Source organism: Periplaneta americana, chromosome 6 (assembly GCF_040183065.1).
Source record: "Periplaneta americana isolate PAMFEO1 chromosome 6, P.americana_PAMFEO1_priV1, whole genome shotgun sequence".
Taxonomy (NCBI): Eukaryota; Metazoa; Arthropoda; class Insecta; order Blattodea; family Blattidae; genus Periplaneta; species Periplaneta americana.
Genome location: NC_091122.1, coordinates 152,808,837 through 152,835,486, shown reverse-complemented (window position 1 = coordinate 152,835,486; position 26,650 = coordinate 152,808,837). Strand labels below are relative to the sequence as shown.

The following is a 26,650-nucleotide window of genomic DNA, read 5'->3' as shown; positions in this document are numbered from 1 at the left end:
GTATATGATAATCTTTGTACAGTGGGAGGACGACAAGAAGATGCAGAGAACAGAGACGAATGGTGATATATCGTGAATGAGGCTAAAACCACTTTGGTTTTGAAATGTCCTAAATTGATTGATTGATTGATTGATTGATTGACTCAATTAAGGGAAATGCGTGTAAAAATCATTTGCGAAAATCGAGTGCCTCTAGTTACAAGAATTCTAATGTAACACATTTTCTGGACATCATTACCAAACGGTTGGTGACTTACAGTGGCAAATACAAAGACGCAGTTCTACATAAAAAATAATGGAACAACATTCCATTTATCACTGTGTAAAACACACACAATAAAAGAGGCTGGAATGCAAAACTAGACTGAATTACAAAAAAAATACATAAATAGAGTGCTGTACAGTCTTAGAAAAAACTTTTATTACACAGATACTTTATAAGTACCAGAAAAGAGGCAGTGTGCACGATCAGAGGACAAGTGACCTGGTTCACAAGAGGAGGACTAGTTGAGGTAATAAAATTAGTTTTGTATCATTGTATGAGCTATTCCATCTCAAATCGACCGAAATATAGAGAAAATTGACCTTACAATTTCCAAATACAATGAAACTTTTTTTGTACGTAGAGAACTGTGATACAATGCTTTGTGCAAAGTTTGAGGCATCAGAACTTCATAGTGTTTAAATTTAAAATATTTAAATTTATCGTATTTTCATAAAATTAGCAACTTTAAACTGTTGTAGCTCCGAAACCCTTTCACCCAATGATCAAAATCATGGTTTATTTTGATGCTGAGAAATTAAAGTTTACATTGACATATAAACAGATTTTCTTACTTTTTATGGAAATGGAGAAATTTAGATTTTTTCTCATTAAGATGGCTTTGCCACCGAAAAAATATTTTAAAAATATATAGGCCTAGTTAGATTCCGCATTGAAAGTACAAATAAACACATATTTTTTACTGATGGTATGTTGATAAGAAAGTATTGAAAATATCAAATAAAGAAAATAAATAGTACACACGTGAAGTAACCAGCTGACTGTGTGGAGCTAGCCAAGAGACAAGCAAGGCCAGGAGACAAACACGTGATGTGTCGTCTAGCAGCGCATGGCTATACTAGCTTTATCACAGGTTTTCATAAACACAGGAGTAAAATGACGCCCAACACTCACTTATCTTCAGCTCTTGGCCAGTGCGTATGGTACTGCGCTGTTCAAGTCCAGGCATGTGAAAATAATCTATTTAATACCCTCGAAACTTATTGTCATACCACTAAGCAAACAATGCCGAATCCCTCTTAATAATGTAAGGTTTTTTCTCAATATTTTTTTACATTTTTACAAATGGCCAAAAAGCCTAAAAGCAGTTAAATCAGATTATCTGTCTCTCTGTGTACAATAAAAATAAGGATGACTTCTTAACATAACCTACCAAATGTCAGCTTCAAAATAAACTCTCGTTCAATGTTCTGCAGTAAATGGTTCCAGAGTTCTAAGCGCTGAAAGAGGCTTGTTTTTATAAAATATGTTAAATTTGTCCCTCAATAATACGAAAACCATTTGACTTTCGATAGTATATTTTTGAAAATGCACTCCCCTCAGCACCTTGTATAAGTAGGGAAAAAATTAGAGCATAAAAAAAATGCGAGGTTTTTTACTGATCGATTTCATATGGAATAGCCCGTATATCTGATCTTGCACACTACCTCCTCTCTGGGATTTATATAGGCTAGTGTCTGTGCGACAAAACTTTTTTCCAAGACTGTACATTGAAATACATAATATTGCATCTTAAAAAAATTGGAGACATGTCACCATGCTGTATCCAATTCTATGGTATGCGGAGAAGCGATAATGAGGTTTTACTGTAATTTCATTCAGAAATAACTAGAACCACTATACCTCTTCTGGGCCTCCATCATTTTCTTCTTCATTTTCGTCATCGTCTTTATCATCATTTTCATCATCATCATCTAGGTCATCGTCGTCATCGTCGTCGTCATCTTCATCGGAGGTGTCGTGAAGCCCATCCAATTGTCTGATGGTTCCAGTTGTCTGCTGGAAACCTGGCCGTGCTGCCATTACATTTCCGTTGCTGGTTGAGTTCTGACCAACACCAACTGGAAGTGTTACATGTTGCAACTGACTCGTCCCTGATGCTGCCTGACCTTGCAATACCGCTGTTACATGCTGCTGCAGCACAGTAGATGCAAGGTGGTGTGGCAGTGTCATTATGGTAGAAATTATGGGACCTGTTAGTGCTGTTTGCAGCTGGTTACCTGTAACATATTATTATTATTATTACTTACTGGCTTTTAAGGAACCCGGAGGTTCATTGCCGCCCTCACATAAGCCCGCCATTGGTCCCTGTCCTGAACAAGATTAATCCATTCTCTATCATCATATCCCACCTCCCTCAAATCCATTTTAATATTATCTTCCCATCTACGTCTCGGCCTCCCTAAAGGTCTTTTTCCCTCCGGCCTCCCACCTAACACTCTATATGCATTTCTGGATTCGCCCATACGTGCTACATGCCCTACCCATCACAAACGTCTGGATTTAATGTTCCTAATTATGTCAGGTGAAGAATACAATGCGTGCAGTTCTGTGTTGTGTAACTTTCTCCATTCTCCTGTAACTTCATCCCTCTTAGCCCCAAATATTTTCCTAAGCACCTTATTCTCAAACACCCTTAACCTATGTTCCTCTCTCAAAGTGAGAATCCAAGTTTCACAACCATAAAGAACAACCGGTAATATAACTGTTTAATAAATTCTAACTTTCAGATTTTTTGACAGCAGACTGGATGATAGAAGCTTCTCAACCAAATAATAACAGGCATTTCCCATATTTATCCTGTGTTTAATTTCCTCCAGAGTATCATTTATATTTGTTACTGTTACTCCAAGATATTTGAACTTCTCCACCTCTTCAAAAGATAAATTTCCATTTTTATATTTCCATTGTATACAATATTTTCGTCACGAGACATAATCATATACTTTGTCTTTTCGGGATTTACTTCCAACCTATCTTTTTGCTTGCTTCCAGTAAAATTCCCGTGTTTTCCCTATTATTATTATTATTATTATTATTATTATTATTATTATTATTATTATTATTGTCGGACCATCAGATCTGTGCCCCTTCAGTGCTGTCGTTGTTCTTGGAAAAGTTAAAGCCTGTACTCACTCCATTCCACTCGCTTTCCTCCCACCACGTTAAACAGCAGGCCACAAACCTTGCCGAATAGGGATGTCGCCAAACTTTAGTCAAACGGTGTCATAAATAACTGGTCCTCCATGCTACAATATCATTTCTTTCAATCAAAATACATCTTGTATTTCTACATTTTTTAAACCTAAATCCCACGTCTCGAAACACTTTCCGTAGCGTTTCCCTCCAACCTGGGAAATTATTGCTTCTCTCACAACCTTCAGTAATTTCTTCAATGTCGGAACTTCTTACTGCACGGTATAAAATTTTTGTATCTTTCTTCTTAAAATATACATCGGTTCATATCATCTACAAGAATTAAAGATTCCCTTGATCTGTCCTTCCCTGGTGATTCTAGCTTTTCATCCCCTGCACAGACTCCCTCTCTCCTGATTTTCTTTATTAGGCGCTCTGACCTGCCTATATAAATTACATAACATGTTGTATTAGTATTAGTTAAGTAAGTAATTTTAATACGTAATCAACTGAAATAAAATAAGCCTCACCAGTGATCACAGCTGCTCTTTTCGTTGCCTTATTTATACGAAAGAGATATTGACCTGTTTGTTTCTCTTCATCACAAAATGCTATTATGTAGTTGCTTAATAATATTTCTTTCGCCACTCCTTGCTACAATGTTCATGTTGAATTGACAACACTGGACTGCAAGTGCAAATAAACTGTCCGGCAAGAAGGCCCCAAATTGTGAGTAGTGGGGAGAGAAAGAGAGAGAGATAGGGATGCAGGGAGAGAAATGAATTGCTGAGGCTGAGAAGGAATAAGGGTTCAGTTCGCATATCTTATGGGGGAACAGATCCGATGGTCCGACAATATTATATTAAACATTTGGATTGTTTATAACTAAGCCCTGGATTCTTACGTTTGAACCTATTTTGTTGCTATCTCATTACTCAAGAAATATTACTAACGAATAACATACTTAAATGTTCCTTGCCTCTAGCTCTTCAAAATGTTTTTTTTAACAAAGTTTTCAGGAATTTTCCTGGTTTGTGAAACAATAAACAAACAAATTAATGTGTGCATATGGGAATGATACTTGGATCGTATCTTGACTACAATTGATACTGTTACGCACGGAAAATTATGACTGTCATTTCGCGTTTACATATTGACAAATATATGATGAAGTATTTAAATTCTCATTATTCCTGATAAAATAATTCAGATAAATATTATAAGAATGGTGACAAACCTTTCCTTACATCCTGAAATACGAAATTATTACTAAGGTGGACATAAACTAACAACATAATATGATTTATTTATTTATTTATTCTGGTGTAGTTAAGGCCATCAGGCCTTCTCTTCCACAACACCAGGAATACAAATAAAATAATAGAAATAAACAGAAAAAAAATATACTATATACAAAATAAAGCTACACAAGAAATAAAGAGAGAGAGAGAAAAAAACACTATAAACAAAGTAAAGCCACACAAAATATACACAGGTTGCAGTCACACAAACTTTAAATGAGTGATTAAGTATCATAATTAATTGTATCCTAACTAATTAACTAACGTAAACAAGAAACTTGGAATTTTAATCTAGATTAAAAAAGAAAAAGAAAAAAAAAACAAATCAATACTTCTAGCAATACCTAAAAACATTAACTAAGACAAAATGTTCAAATTTAATTCTGAATTGTGATAAAGTCCGGCAGTCCCTGACGTCATTAGGTAACGAATTCCAGAGGCGAGGTATTTCTACAGTATAGGAAGATGAATATAAAGACGTTCTATGATGAGGGATAGAAAGAAGTGCTTGATGTCGGTTTCGAAGAGTTGTAAGAAATTGAAAGTGCGATAACAGATAATTCGGAGTAGAAGTATGCATGATTCTAAAGAGAAGAGACAGTGAATGTATTGTTCTTCGTTCCTTCAGACGTACCCATGAAAGTAACTGGAGGGAAGGTGTTACATGGTCAAATTTACGAGTATTGCAGATGAATCGTATGCACACATTATGAACACGTTGTAGTCTCTCAGCTAAGAGTGAACTTACATTAGTTAGCAAGAAATCGCAATAATCGAAATGGGGCATTACAAGCGTCTGAATAAGATTCCTTTTTAGACTAAGTGGTAGAAATTCTTTCATATGGAACAAGGAGTGAAGTTGAGAAAATTTTTTTTTGCAAATGTGTGTTACTTGAGTGATCCAATTTAGATCGCTATCCATAAAAATGCCAAGATTTTTAACTGTTTCACTGTATTTAACAATAATCCCATTCAATTTTATATGTGGTATAGTACTCTATCAAGAGTGCTTCGTAGATGATTATGTCCCATTACGATCGCTTGCGATTTCTCTGGATTTAACCTTAATCCAAATTTGTGTGCCCACAGTGAAATCGGATTCAAGTCTTCGTTTATTTTGTTTACTGCATCACTAGTCTCGTCAGGGTGGAAATGCAAATAAATTTGCAAGTCGTCAGCATCTGCAGTGTTTTATCATATTGGTCACGTCATTAATGTAGATCATGAAGAGTAAAGGTCCGAGAACTGATCCTTGTTGAATTCCAGATTTCACGACACATCATTTTGAAGAATAATCGCATGCAATGAGACATTGTTGACATTCGCGAAGGTAGGATTCAAACCAAGTAACAGAACTTTCAGAAAGATTCAGAAGTCTTAATTTATATAGTAGAAGGTCCGTGTCAACTGTATCAAATGCCTTACTGAAATCAAGTAATGTCAGTAATGTCAATTTACGTTCGTCATATGGCAAACAGCAGTTTCTTTGCCATACATTTTTATGACATCACTAATAACTTTTCACTAATACTATACAATTGTTGTACATTATTTTATGGAATAGAAAGTTATAACTCCATACTATACAAGAACTTTTACTAATAACTAATAATGTATTAGACCATACTTTTCCAGGTCAGACGATAACTGGATGAAGGATTCACTCATTCTGAATCTAACATACCTTGTAAAGCAGCTGCTGGAACTTGAATGGTAAGGATTCGATTCTGTGTATCTGCAGGACTTCCCTGCTGCGGCGGCAGGGTTATGTGAATAGGAACCTGTTTATTTGGGTCAGTTGTAATCACAGTGGTGGTCTGCTGAGGTGTTTGATTCTGCTGCCCTGGTTGCAGATTCTGGGAGGCCAGCGTCATTTGCTGTGAATTCTGCTGCAGTTGTGACTGGGGCTGTAAAGTCTGTGCTTGTGTTGTAGGTTGCTGGCCAACTTGCTGAACCAAATGTGCTTGTTGGGTGCCGAGAGTCTGCTGTGTTCCATGTTGGTTGGTTGCGAAGATAGCTGCCTGATTTCCGAGATTTGCTGCAAACCATAAACAACAATTTATGAGAGAAAAATACGCTTTTATATGAAAGAAATAAAGAGTTTGTAACTCTCGTCTGCAGTGAAAAATCTCAATGCTGAAATCTTATAACCACTTAATGAGCAAACGCCATTCTTGGAATAACTGGGAAAGGAGAAATGCACAATAAAGCCGACTGCTCGCAACTAGTGACCAGGCTGTACCGAACCATGTGAAACAAAACACAATCGAAATACTTACTTACTTACTGGCTTTTAAGGAACCCGGAGGTTCATTGCCGCCCTCACATAAGCCCGCCATCAGTCCCTATCCTGAGCAAGATTAATCCAGTCTCTACCATCATATCTCACCTCCCTCAAATCCATTTTAATATTATCTTCCCATCTACGTCTCGGCCTCCCCAAAGGTCTTTTTCCCTCCGGCCTCCCAACTAACACTCTATATGCATTTCTGGATTCGCCCATACATGCTACATGCCCTGTCCATCTCAAACTACTGGATTTAATGTTTCTAATTATGTCAGGTGAAGAATACAATGCGTGAAGTTCTGTGTTGTGTAACTTTCTCCATTCTCCTGTAACTTCATCCCTCTTAGCCACAAATATTTTCCTAAGAACCTTATTCTCAAACACTCTTAATCTCTGTTCCTTTCTCAAAGTGAGAGTCAAAGTGAGAGTCCACCCGGTAATATAACTGTTTTATAAATTCTAACTTCCAGATTTTTTGACAGCAGACTAGATAACAAAAGCTTCTCAACCGAATAATAACAGGCATTTCCCATATTTATTCTGTGTTTAATTTCCTCCCGAGTGTCATTTATATTTGTTACTGTTGCTCCAAGATATTTGAATTTTTCCACCTGTTGGAAGGATAAATCTCCAATTTTTATAGTTCCATTTCGTACAATATTCTGGTCACGAGAGATAATCATATACTTAGTCTGTTCGGGATTTACTCCCAAACCTATCTCTTTACTTGCTTCAAGTAGAATTTCCGTGTTTTCCCTAATTGTTTGTGGATTTTCTCCTAACATATTCACGTCATCTGCATAGACAAGAAGCTGATGTAACCAGTTCAATTCCAAACCCTCTGTGTTATCCTGAACTTTCCTAATGGCATATTCTAGAGTGAAGCTAAAAAGTAAAACACAATCGAAATATCAGTAGTAAAATATACGATTACAGGGTGGATTTTAGGGTGTTATTCTTGGAGATATTTCAAACAAAAAAAATATTAATACAATTTTGCTCGTTTTTTGCTTCCTTTTCGAGATAAAAATAGTTTTATATGAAACATTTCATAGTATGTTTTGGGAAAGCCATTGATTGTATTTCTAACACGCTCAGTCAATTTACGAGAGCAGTGTATAACAATAATAAATTGTTTAAAGAATTTTAGTTCTGTCTTTTAAATGTGCAGAAATTTGGTGTGAACAAATGTAACTTCTCGTTCTGCAAAGGAATTTTACAATGTTACATTTGTTTGGATAAAATTTGTTGGTTCAGAGAAAATAGCTCGTCTTTTACGAAGATACTTTCAGCAGCCATAAAATTATTTACCACATTGTTCATATTATTTATTAATTTTACCTCTGCCAAGACGAAATAAAAGAAAATGTGAACGAGGTTATAATTCGTATGTAATATATATCCTGTCACTTATTTATCCCCTCAACTAACCTAACCTAACCTTGTAACATCTCTTTGTCTCCTGTCACTTATCTAACCCCCCTTCTAATTCACTCTAACCTTGTGATATTCAAAGACCTCGTGTCGCTTAGCCAAGTCACGTAATTTTTTAAATTACAATATTTCACACTTTGGTTATCAGTTATATTTTTGAGATATCAGCTAAAATTCTGTACACCTTTAGCATAGGTCTCTGTCTACGTTTAAAACTACCCTTCTTTCAATATTATTTCTTCTCCACAAAGGATACTCTAACAATGAATTAATTATATCATTATTGCTCGCATCTCTTTTGACTTTTAATTTCCCGAAACGCATAACAACACTGGATCACACTCACTAAGCACAATAGTACAATACCCTCGCATAAGTTATAAACTGAGACATAAGGGGAAAGAACAGTATGGGCTATTGTCTGCTAGACAGTGGAAATTTTAATGTTATTTATGGCTTATTTAGGATGACGAGTCACCACTGCTATTCTCAATCTATCCCACCCTCCAGACGGGCATTGGCAAGATGAGAAAAGTGAAAGCCACTGGTCACGAGGCCACAAGAAATGTGCCTCAGTTGCAGCTTTTCGAGTGCAACCTTAAAGCTGTAAAATAATACGAAATGCAGAAGCCAGACTCGGCCAGAACATTTCGGGTCTCAGGAACAAATTTTAGTGAAATACAGGTCTATATAGACCTACATCACAGAGTTTTCAAATACTTCTACAACACTAATATGTTTCATTCAAATAACTAATATCATATATTATAAAAAAATAAAAATTGAGTTTAAGTAAGCCAAGTGACTGAGGCAAGGCCTCACTTGCTTTAGGAAATCAGCTGTGACTGATTTGCAATATAAATTAATTATCTATATCAATGAAGATACAGACGAAAATTTATAAGTAATGCACTCAGGAATGACAAAAAAAACTCGAGAATTCAGAGGAGATCTCGCCTAATTTAGATAAATTAATGGTAATACTAATCTGGGTCTACAAGCAAAAGTCTTAACATTATTTATCTGACAAGAAGGGTTACAATGTTTTGGGGTTGTTAAAAGAATGGAAAAGGAAAATGGATTCCCAATTTAGCTTTACGGAAATGAAACAGTGAAAAAGACCCAGAACACAGTTAATATAAACAAGAAAAGAGCCAGAATAAAGAAAACAATTTATAAAGATTAAACATGAACTTGAAATAAGTTTTGTTTTTGTTTGAGACAATCCACAATAGTGGAAACGTCTTTTGTTGTTGTTGATGATGAGCCGATGATGATAATTATTATCATTAATATAAAAAATATGATAAAATAGAACCATACTGGAACCTCGCACAATATACTCGAGAAGAATTAAAAATGATCGTTAAACCACATTAAAGAACTGAAACCAAGTCTCGTGTTCTGAAGATCAATACTGCTAGTAAATAATAAATATCAATTTATTGATATCTGTTTTCGTGCAGGTTTAAAGCGTGCATGATGTGAACTTTTAAGTTAAGCAGCTGGAATATTCCCAAACATAATGGAAAGGTCAATTCCGACTGCTACAGTTTATACCTTTTTTAAAGACTTATACACATTCACACAACATAAAAGATAATGTTCTTTCTTTCTTTTTTTGTTTGTTTATTTATTTTTATTAATCAATTTATTTATCTATTTAGTCATTAAACATATAAATTACCAGGCATTGTCAAATACAAGATAAATAGGGCATGTAGAATTACAATAATAACTATGCATTCTTTATAATGAGATGAAATAATCTTCAATATTAAATAACGACAAATTGATTAATTTGTTTTTAATTTCCTTCTTAAAAAGTCTAAAGTTTAAGTATTTAATATTATCTGGTAAAACATTATATAATTTTTTTACAAATTTCTACAAAGTTCCTATTGGTTGTGGTGTACTTATATATTGTCCTTTTCTTAAATCCTTTTTTTAAGCACTGAACTATTTGCATTGAACTTATTAATATTTGTTTGTAAATATATTAACCAACTTAAAATATATAAAGGTGGTATAGTTAAAATTTTAAAATTTCAAGTCTTCTAAATAAAGGTTTACAATATGCATGGTTATCAACATTACAAATTATTCCTATTGCCCTCTTTTGCAGTTTTTATAGTTTTATTATTTCAGAATCATTATTCCATACTTCAGATGGCTATTTACAGATAGAAAATTAAAATTTGGAGCGAGTCTTGAATGGGAGTACACTTGTATGTAGGCAATAATTTCACACGACTGTCCACAAGTATAGGGTCCCGCGCCGTGGCGTCGCGGTCTAAGGCATTCCGCCTAGGACTCGCGTTACGGAATGCACGCTGGTTCGAGTCCTCATGGGGGAAGAAACTTTCTCATGAAATTTCGGCCAATGTATGGGACCGATTGCCCACCCAGCATCGTGATGCACTTGGGGAGCTACGATAGGTAGCGAAATCCGGTTGCGAATACCAGCTATAACGGCTGGGGGGGGATCATCGTGCTAACCACATCATAACTCCATTCTGGTTGGATGATCGTCCACCTCTGCTTCGGCATGTGGGCGTGAGGCCAGCAGCCGGCTGGTCGGTCTAGGCCCTTCATGGGCTGTAGCACCACGGATTATTATTATTATTATTGGCCACAAGTATAGGTCTCGCAAGCAGGGAATACCGATGGAAGAAATGCGAATCAAACAATGTGATAAGGAAGAGCGGATGACAGAAAAGGTCACGAGGTAGCTTGAATGATATTCAAGAGTACAGCCGAAAGAGAAATGACATCGATAGAATCAGTCTTGCATTGTGATAGTTACATTATGACTTTAGTTTGTTCCATTGCATGTGAATACGTGTCTTGTATCGCATGGTATTATTATTTCATTCATAACATATGTTGCACGTTTAATTAGCTTCGAACTTTTCTCTTGCTACATTCTTTATTTCCACAGTGATGTCCTCATTTGTTCATCTTCTTGGAAGAGACAGTACTTTCATCGGCTCACATCTCTCACCCCCTTGGCATGCTTACATACACACGTCAAAACAGACAGCAACATCACCATTGCTTTTCGGTAATCGTTCCTTTTTTTTTTTCTTGGGGATTTAATTGAAATGAATTTTTATGGCAGGCAGAGTAACTATCTCATGCCCCCATGTTTAAATTGCTTCCAGTGCACTTCATTAGAACTAGGTACCCAGCTTCGAAGCTGTTCGTTCCTTGTGCGAGCTATAGCATATATACAGGGGTTCTTGTTTATTATACACGCACAGTGTGTTCTAAGTGAAACTTATACAATAAGGAAGACAAAATCTACTCCGTCATTTCTGCTGCAACAAATGGATCACTCAGAATAACCCAGAAACAGTCCCATTTCTTCTAAGAATCAGCTGCTTATATTATGATACTATGCAACTGATATTTTCGGTATTTTAAGAGGGAACAATCGAGTATCTCTCTTCCTATGTCGTAGGCTGAACAAAGAGAGGTTATGGATGGATCTTAGGATATTTCACAGTTCCCTGGTATAAATGGGGCCCTGGATTGTAGTCTACACACATTCCTACTAATCTTTTTCATCCTTTTCATTTATGGATATTTCATTTTTTAACATAACATATTTAAATTTAATAATTAAGCCCATCAGTACTTCAATCTCACATTGGGATATAATCATTTTCGCATTTCATTAACATTTTGTAAGATTTTTAACCTAACAGCCCTGAAAAACAAAGAAATGCAACCAGCAAACATAACAGCACCCAAAGACAAACAAATGCAACTCGAATTTGTAGGATAGTTCAATTTGATGCAGAATGGAGTAAGAACAGCCATTTTTAGACGTTGACTATTATCTTTGCAGATGTATGAATGCTTCCCCTTAGTCATTTTGTAGAAACAATGTACAATCAAACTTTACCATGTTTAAGTAACTAATGATTATGAATGGTGCACAGAAATTACATTTTAACCATGGTTTCGTAATCTTTGGTTACTGCGATTTTAACAGAAGTTGATGCACATTGCCATTAGAGTTCGAATAAAGAAGATTTTGCTGTATTTATTTTAATGTCTAAATCTTTTAGAAAAGTAAATTTTAAAAGTTATGACGAAAAACTGATATATTAATTAATTCTTGCGAATTTTAAAAATGAAACTGCAATTATGCCGAGGATATAAGGGAAATATACAGTATGATTCACATACTGTGCAAGCTTAACACTCTTTCTAAAGCTAGAAACAGTTATTCAGAAAAGATGAGATGGTAACATAGCTGAACAGGCGAAATGAAAAAATATCAGAAGGTGGGGATGTAATACCAAGATTTCATATCAGTGCTCCGAGAATACTGCTTATAGTCACTTAAATTACGCAAATCTCTCAATATTTGCCAGAATTTTATGGTTGTGCAGCACTGTATTATGAACACATTTAGAAAGGGGTTAAAAATTAACTAATCACATGCAAATATAAAGTCAGAAAATGTATAATATTATATAAGCTTACATACCAGCTTTTGCAGCCATATTGGCTCGGGCATCTTTTTGGTTACCAATCTGAGGTGGATGGGGGTCAGAAGAATCTGTATTCAACTCTAATGCTTTACTGGATTCTAGTTTTGTTTCCCAGATTTGTTTCAGCTCCTGTAACACCTGCTCGTCTACACCTTCGTCCAGGAATGAGTCGCGTACTCCAGTAATCACATCTTCAATGACACTGTGGTACAGCTTCAGCTAAAACCAGAAATTTAATGCAATTAGTAGCAGTGTAGCAATAGGCGATGTATATGAACACAATACAATAATTTGTTTCTGGTAAATAAAATGTATCACAATTTTTGTACAGGTTTGAGTGAATTTATTCATTTTTGTTCAATGTACAGCTTCTCTTAACACATTCAGAATCTGAGATGGTTCTCACTAAAGTACACCACCTAGAAGTTTACAGTTGTACAATATTTACTTACATAAAATGATTTGATCTATTTAATAATTTTTTTTTTCTTAAGCAAACTCAGATCTTGATAATTCTATGAGCTCTTCTCTTTTATAACCGATTTAATATCCTAAAATAAAAAATGTTCTTGCCTTGTTACTTTTTTCATTTGTATTTATTTTATTTATTTATTTTGCTTGGTTATTTAACGATGCTGTATCAACTACGAGGTTATTTAGCATCGATGGAATTGGTATTTTGGCGATATGAGGCTGAGGATTCACCATAGATTACCTGACATTTGCCTTATGGCTGGGGAAAACCTCGGAAAAAACCCAACCAGGTAATCAGCCCAAGCAGGAATTGAACCCACACCCGTAAGCAACTCCGAATCGGCAGGCAAGCACCTTAGCCGACAGAGCTACTCCAGTGGCCTTTCATTTGTATCCTTTAGTACCACCATAAGTTCCATAATACTTGTTCTGTTTCCTTATATTTTCTTTAGATATAAAAAAAGCTTAGCTGGCTATGAATGAACCATAAGTAAGCTTCATTGAGTGGATCTTTGAAAAAATTCAATAAGGATTTTGAAGCCTTTTCTTTAGACACGAAAATAGAGAAAACCGAAGTGTTTTATATGACACAAACGAATATTCAACTTCAACAAACTGACAAAACTTCTTTAATATCTTTGTCCACACCGTGTAAACAGAAAAAAATATGTAAAAAAATTTCATTACAGTCATTTGAGGTAACTTTGTACTGGTCAGTGTAACTTTGTACCAGTTTCTGATTTTACTAGAAGATTTACTTTCACGTTTCTTAAGTGTAATATCTTTGAATTGAGGTCATCTTCTTAACCTACGATATCTGAGGAGCATCGTTTCAAAACGTATTATGTGCCCCTTACAATTTTTTTACATGAACGACGAAAAACTGGATTACTCGTAAACCGGAGAAGTTTTCAAAACACTACACAAAACCATTTTTAAGTACTGGTTTAACAGTTTACAAATATGACGACTTGGAACCATCAGACTTCACAGCATGAAAGATAAATAAATAGAAAGTAACAAATTTAATTTCGTCCACTGGGGGACTTAATACGTTTTGAAACGATGCTCCTCATCTATGCTTTCCTTTCTATCTATTATGTGCGGTTCCTAAAGAATATTTAAGGCTCCACATAGGTACAGCTCGATTCAGCGTTAATGACCCCTGTCCTTGGTTGTTTCGCTAGTGAGTGAGTTGTGTGTTGCGTCATAAGAAAGAAATTTGATCACAAATGTGCTTAGCAGGGGAAGAGGAAAGAGGAAGAATCAAAATAATATCTATGCTCGAAGCTGAGTGACACTCCTGTCAAGAAAATATAAATCATGACATTGTTTAGTCAACAGACGCGGTGGTTAGTAAGGGGACGTATGGAAGAATATTGTGTTTTTAAGGGGGAGTGTACCGCGACATGATAAGAAGGAAATGTTAGGTGTTATGACTGGCCGCCTGACCTGTGTGACCCGGCCCACCAGTAGTGATGAGTAAAGTGCTCTTGGTCTATCTACTTACTTTTTGCAGGGGCCAAAATCCCTGAATCAAGCTGTAAATATTGAATTCTATTCATAATAGCTGGTTTATGAACAATTTTCAACTTTATATAGTAACGGTCTTACTAATAAAAACTCTATATACAGACGTTTAACTGTCTTATACAATGAGTAGCTCGTTTATAAGTCGTGTGTAAATTCCTTACTAATAATCACTACATACGTCGTGTATAACAGTATAACTGTTACACAGCTACGTCATAATTTCGTCATTACTTCGTTACGAAAGGTAATAGAATATCTGAGGTTCTCTATTGCATCTGGTAGAGCGCTCTAGTGTGGCGTGTTAAATATCGATAGTACAACTGGCTCTAATCGATTACCACACTATATTTTGGTCAAAGAGTACAAGCTACAGCAATATTATTCTAATAATTCTATGGACTTTGGTTTGTTCTTCTGTGGTTATAAGGTAACCATCATCATAAAATGACAGTCGATACAAACAGCTGTTAGAGGGGCGGCCATTTTTTCCCTATATACAACACTTAAACAAGGGGTTTCGTGTATATAACTACTGCAAAGCAATTCCCATTGTATAGTTACAGCCTGTTTATACGTCCATAGCTTATTCACGGTTTATTAGTAACATTTTCTGTCTCAACTCTGCATAAGTCTCGTATAAAAACTATACACGGTTTATTAGTAAGACAGTAAGTATGTAGCTTTATCTTACTTATTATTGTAAATGTTAACGCTTATCCTCTCTTCCTTAAAATATAACAACCACCTCGTGACATACATAATCCTATGTCTTGTAAACTATAAAATTAATCCGACAGTGCTGTTTTGGTTCAATTTCAGGGTTACTTTCTATCACTACAAAGTCTGCATGATAACATCAATTCTATTAGAAACATTTAAATTTGATTATGAATAAACACAATTAATTTGTTTACTAAATAACATGGGTCAATTATTACATAAAATTAATATGAAACATAACTACTAGATCTACTACAGACAAACTTTAAGTTTATATTGAAGAATTAATTTTTTTACTAAGTCTCACATAGTTGGTTTATTAATGAAATTTCTTTCACCTTTATTCAACTGCTGTTATAATTTTTACACTCATCTTGGATTTGCATAATGCGCTGAAATTTTTAGATGGCAAGAGGTCAAAGATTCTCCAGAGACAAGACATTATGCAATAAAAGCAAGGTATTCCAGTGAAACGCTACAACAGGCACTAGATGATCTAACACTGGAAAACTTGGTCAACGAGAAGCTGCACTATTTTATTCTATCTCAAGACAAACACTAGTGAATAAATTGAAAAATAAACACAGAAATAATTTTGGGAGGTCAAATATGTTTTCACCAAGACTGTTGGTGCTCTGTGCTACAATGACTTTGTAATAGTCTCATATAACGGATCACTATTGCCTGGTAGGCCTACAGACAATGACAATGAACTGCATGGTCTTATCTCCAGATACCAAGTCAGTTCTAAGGTCAAGAAGGGAATGCATTGAATCTGGTCTGACCAGTTTTAAGTAATAAAGAAAGTTAATAAGTCGGTAAATAAAAGGCGCATGTATGAACTGATTATGTTAGAACTGTGAAGAATTAAAACTGTGATTTAAAAATAACTTATATCAAACATTTATGTGTTTATATTTTCTTTTGTAGTGCTAATATAATTTACTGTTATAGGCTAGCAAATATTCTACATTTCCAATGTTTTATTTTATTTTTTTTTTGTGACTTCATACGAAATAAAATTTAATGTATTTCCTTATTGTATGGTCAAACGGTACCTTGAATTTGAAGGGGAATACAGAGAATAGAATTTAATAGGAAATCACATATGTGGTACAAAGGTCCTCTAATTGTAACTTTGTACCACCATTAAATGCCAAATTTCACCTATTTAAAACATGATTTTTGATGTTTATTATGTTAATGTTATGTTTTATTTAACGATGCTCGCAACTGCAGAGGTTATATCAGCGTCGCCGGATGTGCCGGAATTTTGTCCCGCAGGAGTTCTTTTACATGCCAGTAAATCTATTGACATGAGTCTGTCGCATTTAAGCACACTTAAATGCCATCAACCTGGCCTGGGATCGAACCCGCAACCTTGGGCATAGAAGGCCAGCGCTATACCAACTTGCCAACCAGGTCGACGATGTTTATTATGTCTCAATCCATAAAATATATAGTTTTTTTTTTAATAATTTACTTTTAAACATCAATTTCAATAGACATTATTTTAGGTAAGTATAAACATGTGATAGAAGTGGTACAAAGTTACCCAAATGATTGTAAATAGGCTTCAATATCAATGATTTCTATTTACACATCTTTCAATTTCCCTTACCCATTGCATCCTGTACCTGGACCCAATTTGGTATTAGAACTGTGAAGCATATTCTAGTGATCTTCAATTGCATATAGTGAATTTCTATTCATGCAGCTTTATTAGCTGATATAATATAGTTGCCATGACTTATGAAATGACCCTCGTATATAACATATAAAATTACAAAACTCTTTGTAGCAACATGTTTCTTCTGAAAACACTGCATAGTGGTTTGTCATATATTATATTACAATAATATAAATGTCCGACCATAAGAAATCTTCCATTTTCGAAAACAGGACAATGAAAAAGAAGATGGCCCACAGTTTCTCATCTCTCACAGACACATAAGTAGCCAGTTTCTTTATGTAATTTAAAGCTTTTAAATAAGGGCCAAATTTTCCATGACCTGACAAAAATTTTCAACATGAAATCTGGCATAATTTTGTTACTATTTACGTGGGAGTCGATCCCTGGAAAGAAGATTTCTCTCATAAATGATCCCTTTGTGCTGCATTGCCATTGGTTGTTCCACCTATTCACTATGTGCTCATTTATTTTCCTTTTCACATATGAATAAACTTGCCTGGATTGGCTCACCAAACGAGTAGCCATGAGCCACTCTTGTAAAGGGGGTCCTACCCACAGCACAGGAGGCCTTTGCCCAACATGGAACATTATGACTATCATTCATTCATATGAATAATATTGCAGAATTCATGATTAAAAATCACACGAGTGGCCGCAAAGGTTTATAGCTGTTCTTGATGCTGAGATATTAGTAAGGCACAATGAATTGAGTTTCAGCTTGCATGTACCATACATCAAAATGTAAAACAAATAATTTAAAATGCCAGATTACAGTCAGAAGCTAATGGTGAGATAAAAAAAAACATGCTACAAGCGTGTTGTTGTAAGATAGTATGCAACCCATGAACAAAATGGCTGCTACTTCAGAAATTGTGCACCCTTCCCTGGAATTCAAGTACTCAAAAGTTTGCTTTGTGAGAAAGTTTCCAAGTGCAGTTATGGGAGAGGGAAGAGATTCTGAAATTGCTGTTGAAGCCGATTTTTCAGAAAACTAATGTTCTATTGTGCAAGATGGAGCAGAGTCCTGTCAAGCTACAGCATATTCACTTAATGTATGTTTAAAAGCAGGTGAAAAAACTGTGCATGCCTAGTTTATCGTTGTGATATCAGAATAGCAATTGAGGACCGTTTTTGCAAAACTTGCTAACTGCAAAATTTGCAAAATTGAGATTTTGATGGATTCGTTAACATAAGGCAGGCCTCTACATGATGTTCAAAGCGTCTTAGTAAAACTGGGTTATTTCTCTTCATTATAGTGTGTCAAATTGTGATCGTTTTTTCAAAACTTGCTTTCTGCTCTAAGTAAGACATACAGCAAAACTTACTTACTATAGTGTTTTGTCTCTCCTGTAAAATTAATTTTTTTCAGTTAGCAAGTTTTGCAAAAACGGTTCTCAATTACACTAGTTAACACATTAAAACTTTTTTCGTGTATCTGGTGTGTAAATGGGTGGATTTACCTAATTTTGTTATGTTGAATTCAGTGGAAAAATCAGTTTCTTTTTATCACATCACGTCCTCGGCCTCACTTCATTTCACTCCCTTTGACCTGATTACCTGATTGGATTTTTTCCGAGGTTTTCCCCAACCATAAGACAAATGCCAGGTAATCTTTTGGCGAATCCTCGGGCCTCACCTCATCTCACTATAACTCGCCAAAATATTGTAAAAAATTGTAAAATATTGTAAAAATTATAAAAAAATTTGTAATATTGTAATTGTAATGTTGTAAAATTTTCACATCTTAAAGCTTCATTGCTAATGATGTTGTTTTCTAATGCCAGGCGTTTGACAATAAAGTCATTTGACCTCTTGCACTCCAATATTTTTCAAAGATATTATCATGACCAGCCAATGAAGCACAGATTTTGAGGTGTTCCGAATCCATTTCTTGGTTTGAGTTGCACAATGGGCAATTAGGGAACTGATATATTCCAATTCTATGCAGGTGTTTAGCCAAACAGCCATGGCCTGTTGTCAATCTAAATGCAGCTACAGACGATTTTCGTGGTAAATCGGGAATTAACTGTGGATTATGATACAGAGAGTTCCATTTTTTCCCCTTAAGATTGTGTTATCAAATTTTGTCATTGCTAATGTAAGATCTATGGAATATAATAAATGAAATTAAATTTCCTAGATACACAGCACTAAATACAAAGACAGTATTATATTGGTAAATACGGACAATTTTAAATTCAAGCATAACATAACACTTAGAAACCAACTAAAGTTTTCTTGACAACATAAAAAAACTTGTATAAACCAGCAAAATCACGTTTTGGTACGCACTAGACTACAGGGCTCACATCGCTAGCTGAGTCACCTCTACCAGGCAAAGCCAGTACTCTTTTTGCACAACTAAATACCTCTGCCATATAGTGAATCTTTTGAAAACTTCTTTCACCATATATTACATTCAAATACAGAATTTAACCATCATAATTCTGATACACTATCTCTGATAAAATGACAACATTAGCCATATAAGAATATTAAAAAGTTCATATAAAATCTAAAATATCTCAAAACCTTACGTGATACAGCAATTCCGAAGGCCGTTTCACATTCTATAACCAAAAATTGTATGAACTGATATATCACACACTAGATGCAAAATAGCTGTTAACCAGTGTTAGGCCTATTATTTATTTGGAAAGAACTTAAAGACTTTTCTCAGAAATTGTCCACGGTAATCTATTAAAATAGGCTGCATTTTATTTATTTTACGACGCTTTATCAACTGCTATGGTTATATAGCGTCTGAATGAGATGAAGGTAATAATGCTAGTGAAATGAGTCCAAGGTCCAAAGCCGAAAGTTACGCAGCATTTGTTCTTATTGGATTGAGGGAAAACCCCGGAAAAAACCTCAACTAGGTAAGATGTCCCAACCAGGATTTGAACCAGGGCCCACTCGCTTCACGGTCAGGCAAACTAACCATTACTTCACAGCGGTGGACTGGGCTGCATTTTCATTAAGAGAAAATTTAATTATTTTTTCCTTTTAAAGAATCTAAAATATATATAGCTATACAGTTACTTGCCAAACTCTTAAGAATAAGCATCTAGTTATGGCAGAACCGAAAATTAATGGAATATTATTAAATTAATTTATAATGTTAAAATTTATTGCAGGGGTTAATTTTAGGAAACCAGTCAAGAGAATTTCCTAATTTTTATGAATGCAATAACTGTATAATATTATAAATGAATTTCATATGCTATTTTTTTTAGTACACCAGCATTGGCAACTAAGCCTGGAGATAATGGTGGCCAGTTCCTTTCCCCTCCATTGTATACATTGCTGACTAGTAACATAGTTCATTACTCAGATTTAAGATATACACAACAACTGTTTTTCCTCAAGTGTCATGAACTGCCTGATATAGGCTATCAGCCAGAACCTCAATCAGAAGTAAGGTTAAGGTTAGTAAATTAGTAACAGCCAAATAACGTAGAAAATAACTTTTCTTTATTCAGAATAATGAATAGTTTGTTACTTATATACAATAATGTCCGTACAGGAAAAGTAGTCAGGAAACTCGGTTAACAATGTTACAATTCAGGAGCCACCCATGCAATTGTCTGATTCTGAATAATTTCATGAAATTTGAACTATGTGTGGAAAGTTGTCTGGAAGATATTTTATTGCAGTATGGCAAACACTGTTTTGTTATGATATTGTGTACTGGTGCTGTCTGAAATAAAACGTTAGCCTGTAACAGCTGGAAATTTGTAGTACTGGGATCATGTGGACCATTTCTGCACATGGGTTGTGGCGCAAACATTTAGACAAAGTACAATTTTCAGGTGTATTTCACCTTCAACAATCTTTTCACTTTAATTTCTTGCTCACTATTTGTTTTCTATCTTGCTAACCCACTGTTTGATTGAAAATGTCAATTTCCATGCTACATTATTATGTACACAAAGATTATATTTCCTCATAACACAATCTTCACTCTCATTGTCACACATTCATTGTAATCTCTATCTCTCTTGTACGAAGGGACCATAAGGCTTACACTGCAGCCTGAGGCTTATTGTGCTTACCACTTATGTTCTGTGAATGATTGAGTAGCCAAACGGCTGTGCTCTTGTACAAGTATAGCATGCCATACTATGAACTTAACCCGGGCTATAGTATGGATGATAATGATATATGATTAATGATGACGAAATTAATACAAGGCCCAACACCGAAAGTTCCCTGAAATTCTGTTTCGATTGGCTGAGGGAAAATCCCGATAAAAACCCCAACCAGGATTTGAACCCGGGCCTGCTCGTTTCATGGTCAGATATGCTAACCGTTACTCCATAGCGGTGGAACTATTTATTTTATTGGTTACTTATCTTTTTTTTTTTTCTATTTTTGATGTGAAACATCTTTCTATTCAGGACACATAGTAGAAGTATTTTCATTTTCTAAGAAACTGCTACTACTGCTTTCATGTATTCTACTTTAATATTTTGTAATATTTCATTTTTAAGAATTGCAGAATGTTTTGAATTTGATTGGAAACATTCTTGTTCTGACTACAGAAGAAATAAATTATCTTCCCATTCCGTCGCTGATATTACTTTCTAAACTCTAAGCTGAGCGAAGGGGTGGAGCAAGGAGGGATATGTTGTGATGCCTTACTTAATGCTGGTCTGGGTTCAGGCCCATTCAGGGGCATGTCACGCAAGATCACATTTTATGATCACTGCCTTAGAGTCTAATCCTTGTCAGTATATAGGCTACGGGATAGACAGTATGGAGTTATGAAATGCAATATCTAAGGCAGTAATGTCAACTGAAGTGCAGACGTGCTTGTGCGCATGGAAGAAACAGTGTGCGTTCTATAGCAAAGACGGCAGTCAACAAGGGATGTATAGTACACACATTACAACGTAATGGGAACTAGAAAGAGGGCCTGTGATATGTTGATTTTCTATGCAAAGAACATGAATTGGACATGTTATGTTTAATTTGTGGAAAACAATTGATCACAAAGAAAAGTAGCACTAAATGGCATAATGAAAGCCACCACGAGAGGAAATATAAAGATGTTAAGAAAGACCATTGGGTGAAGTTAACTTTAGAGTTAGGCCTACAGTTTAAACTAAATGAGTTAATAAATGATACATAGTTAAAAAGGAAATATAATGATGATACTATTAGCTTTTACAAAGCCTTAAATCCTGCTCTATACCCAGCATTTCGTAAATTTCCTGTACAAATTTTGTCAATCTTCGGTAGCACAGACTCATATGAACAATTGTTCTCTCTAATGAAGTTAACTAACCTCAAGTTAACATCCAGATTTTATGATAATAATTTGCAGGTTATGCTTTCACTTGTTGTTGCAAATAATCTCTCACCAAACATTCGAAGACTGATGGCAGAAAACAATGGCACAAACACATAACAATTAGGAGGAAGTTCAGGAATCTGAATTTATTTAATTTATGTGACATTACCGTACTGTAGTAGTGTGAGGTATTACGTACAGTAGGTTTTTGTTAGTTATGTTCTTTATATTGTAATTCAAAATAGGAAACATTCAGTTAAATTAGGTATATACATTTGCATGATATTAATACATTTAAATATGAAATTAAAATATAGGAGGGCATATAGTACGTGTTTTTCTTATGTTTTGTGTATTGTAATATAATAATATAGGTACTTAATTATAATATATAATGGCGACTATTTTTTACTACAAATGAAATTATGTACATTTGTGTTACAACATTTGTAGACCTATCACATTATTATTTAATGACAATATCAAAACACAAGAAAAGAAGAGAATTAAACAGAAAATGTGTTTGTATTCTATTCACCTTTTTACAAGTTTCCACCTGAATGTACACAGTCTTACTCTAGAGCACAGATCCGCGTGGGAGCACGGAAGGTAAATGCTGTGCTATTTTGTTGAAATCACTGATCTAAGGGAAAATAACTTCAATTTCTAGTCAGTAATTTTTAAGACAGAGCTATCAAAATGTGTAGAAAATGAAGGCCGAAGTTACCAACATTATAAAGGTTTGGCTAATCCAGACTTTTAGTACATCACCTTCCTTTGGTAACGCAATTGTGAAGAAGTTCCTCTTATTAAAAAAATTAGTGATATGCTTGAAGCTCCAATCTACCTTAATTTGTAAGTAACAAAAACTGTCCTTCAGAGAGGCTGCAAACGACAACAGATTGTGCCCACCAAGTTGTAAACATGTAATGGAATATTCTGTAGACACTACATTGTCTCATCGGCAATACTTGAACTACCACTTATTTTCAGACAACACAAAACAGTAGTAGGTCTACAGCATCTAAAGAGTTACTGATTCTATAATGGAAGACAAAGACAGTATATGATAGCTGAAAACTATAAAACATAGGTTTATTAATTAATCTCCTTAGGACAGAGCATATGCCCAAAGAAATAATTCATAATATTACATACATAAGGAGTAGCTGCACTTGCTTTTTAATTAATATTATTAGGATGTGTTTGTAAAAATGGCCAGAATATGGTAGTATACCTAGGCCTATATAATGATTTTCAATAGACTAACATAAACGTTGACATGAACTTATGTGGCTCTGCTAGTTTGGACTGACTTATTTCTGATAGGCTTAGATCTTGAAATGGTACGGGGGAGTTTCTTTAATTAAAGCTTTGGTTTCCTCTGCCAATTGATCTTTTTCCACAATTACTCCATTACTGTATGGTTACTCAGTTCTATATCTAAATACGTCACTATACATTAAGAGATATTAAATATTTAGGAACAGTCAACAAAGACAACAATGAATCCAATGGAAACTTAGAAAGGATGATTCTTTTCATTCTCGAATATGGTAATATTTCTTATCTATCCTACACTAAATTTTAAATTAATAATAGCCTTTAGCTACCTTATAATTCTAATGAAAGTGCATATCACTTTTATTTGTTACTTTAAACTCAGCTTTTTAAGTGCTAGTGACATGATAAAATAAGTTAAGTTAGGCCTACGCCTAATTGTTTGAAAAGAATCGAAAGGACGTGGGCAGTAATAATACAATAGGCCTATTCCTGTACTTTTGTGAAAGAACGGGCAAATAATTAAAAACCTGCCCAAATAATGAGCTTCGAGGATTGAATATCTAATTTTCTATGAACGTAGCATGTTAACCCATTTTGTACAGTATTTACAGAGGAACATGACTTGTAGTCTTTTTTTTTTTTTTTCCTTCCACATTCAAAATTTCTAGTATCTAACATATTTTGTTCTGGCAGCATAATACCTACATATAAGTTACACGAAGTAATAAATTTTAAAGGTCCATCATAGTTAAATGTTTTAATGATGTTAAAAATGTTACCATCATACAGCATTTTAAGCCGACTCATGTGACCAAAATTTTAACTACAAAAGTGAAATAGCTATGTGCAAAAAAGTACATTAAAATTATTCTCTTGGTTTCGATTCTATGTACTACAGTATATAACAACTATCTACTTACAAAAATCGACATTTTTCATAGTTCTATTACAGTACCGGTATATACGGACATATTTAAGGCTACATTCAATCCCTCGATTTTAATGAACTTCTCTACCTACTCGAATTACTACTCACATGGTCACTCCAACAAATCCCGTAACTATATCTTTATACATTCACATTTACAAAAAGGATGACAAGGGATATTGTTTGCGAACGTAAACAAAAATGTACTCGTTTCCGTACAGTACTTCCTTCAGAAATTCTTTAGACGAATGTTTACGAATTAGAGTATATGCAAGTTCTGAATGGTTTGATAGAGCTACAAATATGCATAATGAATAATAACTTCTCTGTATACTTTTACCTTGAATATTTATTATTTGCAAGACACGGAATGCAATGGACATCACGTTACAACCGTTAATGGGAGATGATGTGTCATCATTTAGAACAAAATACCTGCTTAAATGGCTTTGTGCCTTTATTAGGAATTATGTTTCATCTTATTTTTACTTACCACACTTGTCTGACTTTGTGCTGCTGACATTTGTATTTTTATAAAAATTGTGAGCGTACAATCAATTTGTACAAAATACTACTGGATGATGGGCTTCTGAGAAGCCAACTCCGTTGCCGCACCGAGCTCTTTTATACTTTCTCCAGTCTTCCCATTCCACCTTATAGGGTGATGGCCATGACGTCACCTCCTGTTAATATTCGTGTAATACATTGCTGACAATGAATTTTCAAATACATATAAAAATGAAGTAAACTGATTATTGCAAGTATATTTATATATTTATGATTATCAAAAGACCTTCATATACATTATTTACTGTTATAAAACGATTCAGTTAGTACATCCGAAAGATTAAATGTTACCAACTCTTGGAAAGCAACACAACCAGTACTGCAGCTTGTACTAATGTTATAAAATTCCAACAGATGGCAGGAAGGTGAAAGTGTCGTATTCTGCCACCTATTGTTACTGTAGTTTACGAGTTACAGGTTACGGTTGGTGTTTGGTAGTCGTAAACTACTGACAAAATTCATTCTGGTATCCTGTTTAAACGTACAACATTAATCATTTCTATTACCATTTTATCAGTCCCGTAAGGTCACTATGCACTATGCGACTGGCAGTACAACATGACTGAATACATGAATAGCTGATGATCAAACCAAATCGGAACGTAGTATAATCCATTTCATTTATTATATTCCACAGATCCTACATCAGCAATGAGGGGGAGGGAATAAAAAATAAATTGGGGGTTACAGGGGATGTGGGTATGGGGCGCGAGAAAAGTATAATAGGGGATCGTTGCATTTTTTAAACCTGCCTCATGGTTGACAAAGTGGGCGATTTAGCGCAGTTTAGGCTACTTCAAAAATCGAAAGGGCGAAATTAGACTACTTTTGTTTTTTATATTATCATTCACAGGTTTTCAGACACATTTTTAAAACGTGTTCTTCATTGTTGACAGTATCGTTGCAACATGCTTCAAATTCCCTTCATCTCTGTGACGTCATAATGTCATAAGGGGTCATACGACCGCAAAATATGTTATCATTCGCAGTTCATTTGTTTCACGTATTGTATTAAGGCTCATTCACAATGAAAATTAAACATAACGTAAGCGTTAACTTAAGAATATAAACGTTACGGTAAAATCAAGATCATTCACGATGGGAACATAAACATAACCGCAAACATACTTGGTAACCATAGAAACATAACAACGACGCCATTTCCTCATATTCTGTCGTATACTTCGGCGCTCCACGATTGTGTTCTGTCTGCAAATCACGTAAGCATAAGCATGAAAGTTTGGAGTTTGCAAACTTTCATGTTAACGTCTTACGGTAATGTTTATGTCAATGCTTATGTGAATCATTGTGAATGATCCCATTTGGTAGCCTGGGCGCAAACTTCTGTGTTTATGTTACGGTTATGTTTAATTTTCGTTGTGAATGGGCCTCATTATGTTTTTTCTACGAAAATCGACTAAATTACGTA

At 34.8% G+C, this 26,650-nt stretch overlaps 1 protein-coding gene across 1 annotated transcript in view; it reads right to left on the bottom strand.

Annotated features, from left to right (window-relative positions):
• The window catches only part of TfIIA-L (transcription factor IIA L), a 54,032-nt gene extending 28,711 nt beyond the window's left edge, over positions 1 to 25,321 (bottom strand). Inside the window, exons 1-4 of the mRNA XM_069829309.1 lie at positions 25,148 to 25,321; positions 12,723 to 12,945; positions 6,185 to 6,538; positions 1,907 to 2,283 (exon numbers count right to left, since the gene is read on the bottom strand). Coding sequence (XP_069685410.1) covers positions 1,907 to 2,283; positions 6,185 to 6,538; positions 12,723 to 12,945; positions 25,148 to 25,177 — 984 coding nt within the window. The 5' untranslated portion in view covers positions 25,178 to 25,321. The remainder of the gene's footprint in view (positions 1 to 1,906; positions 2,284 to 6,184; positions 6,539 to 12,722; positions 12,946 to 25,147) is intronic.
• Between the last annotated feature and the right edge of the window lie 1,329 nt (positions 25,322 to 26,650).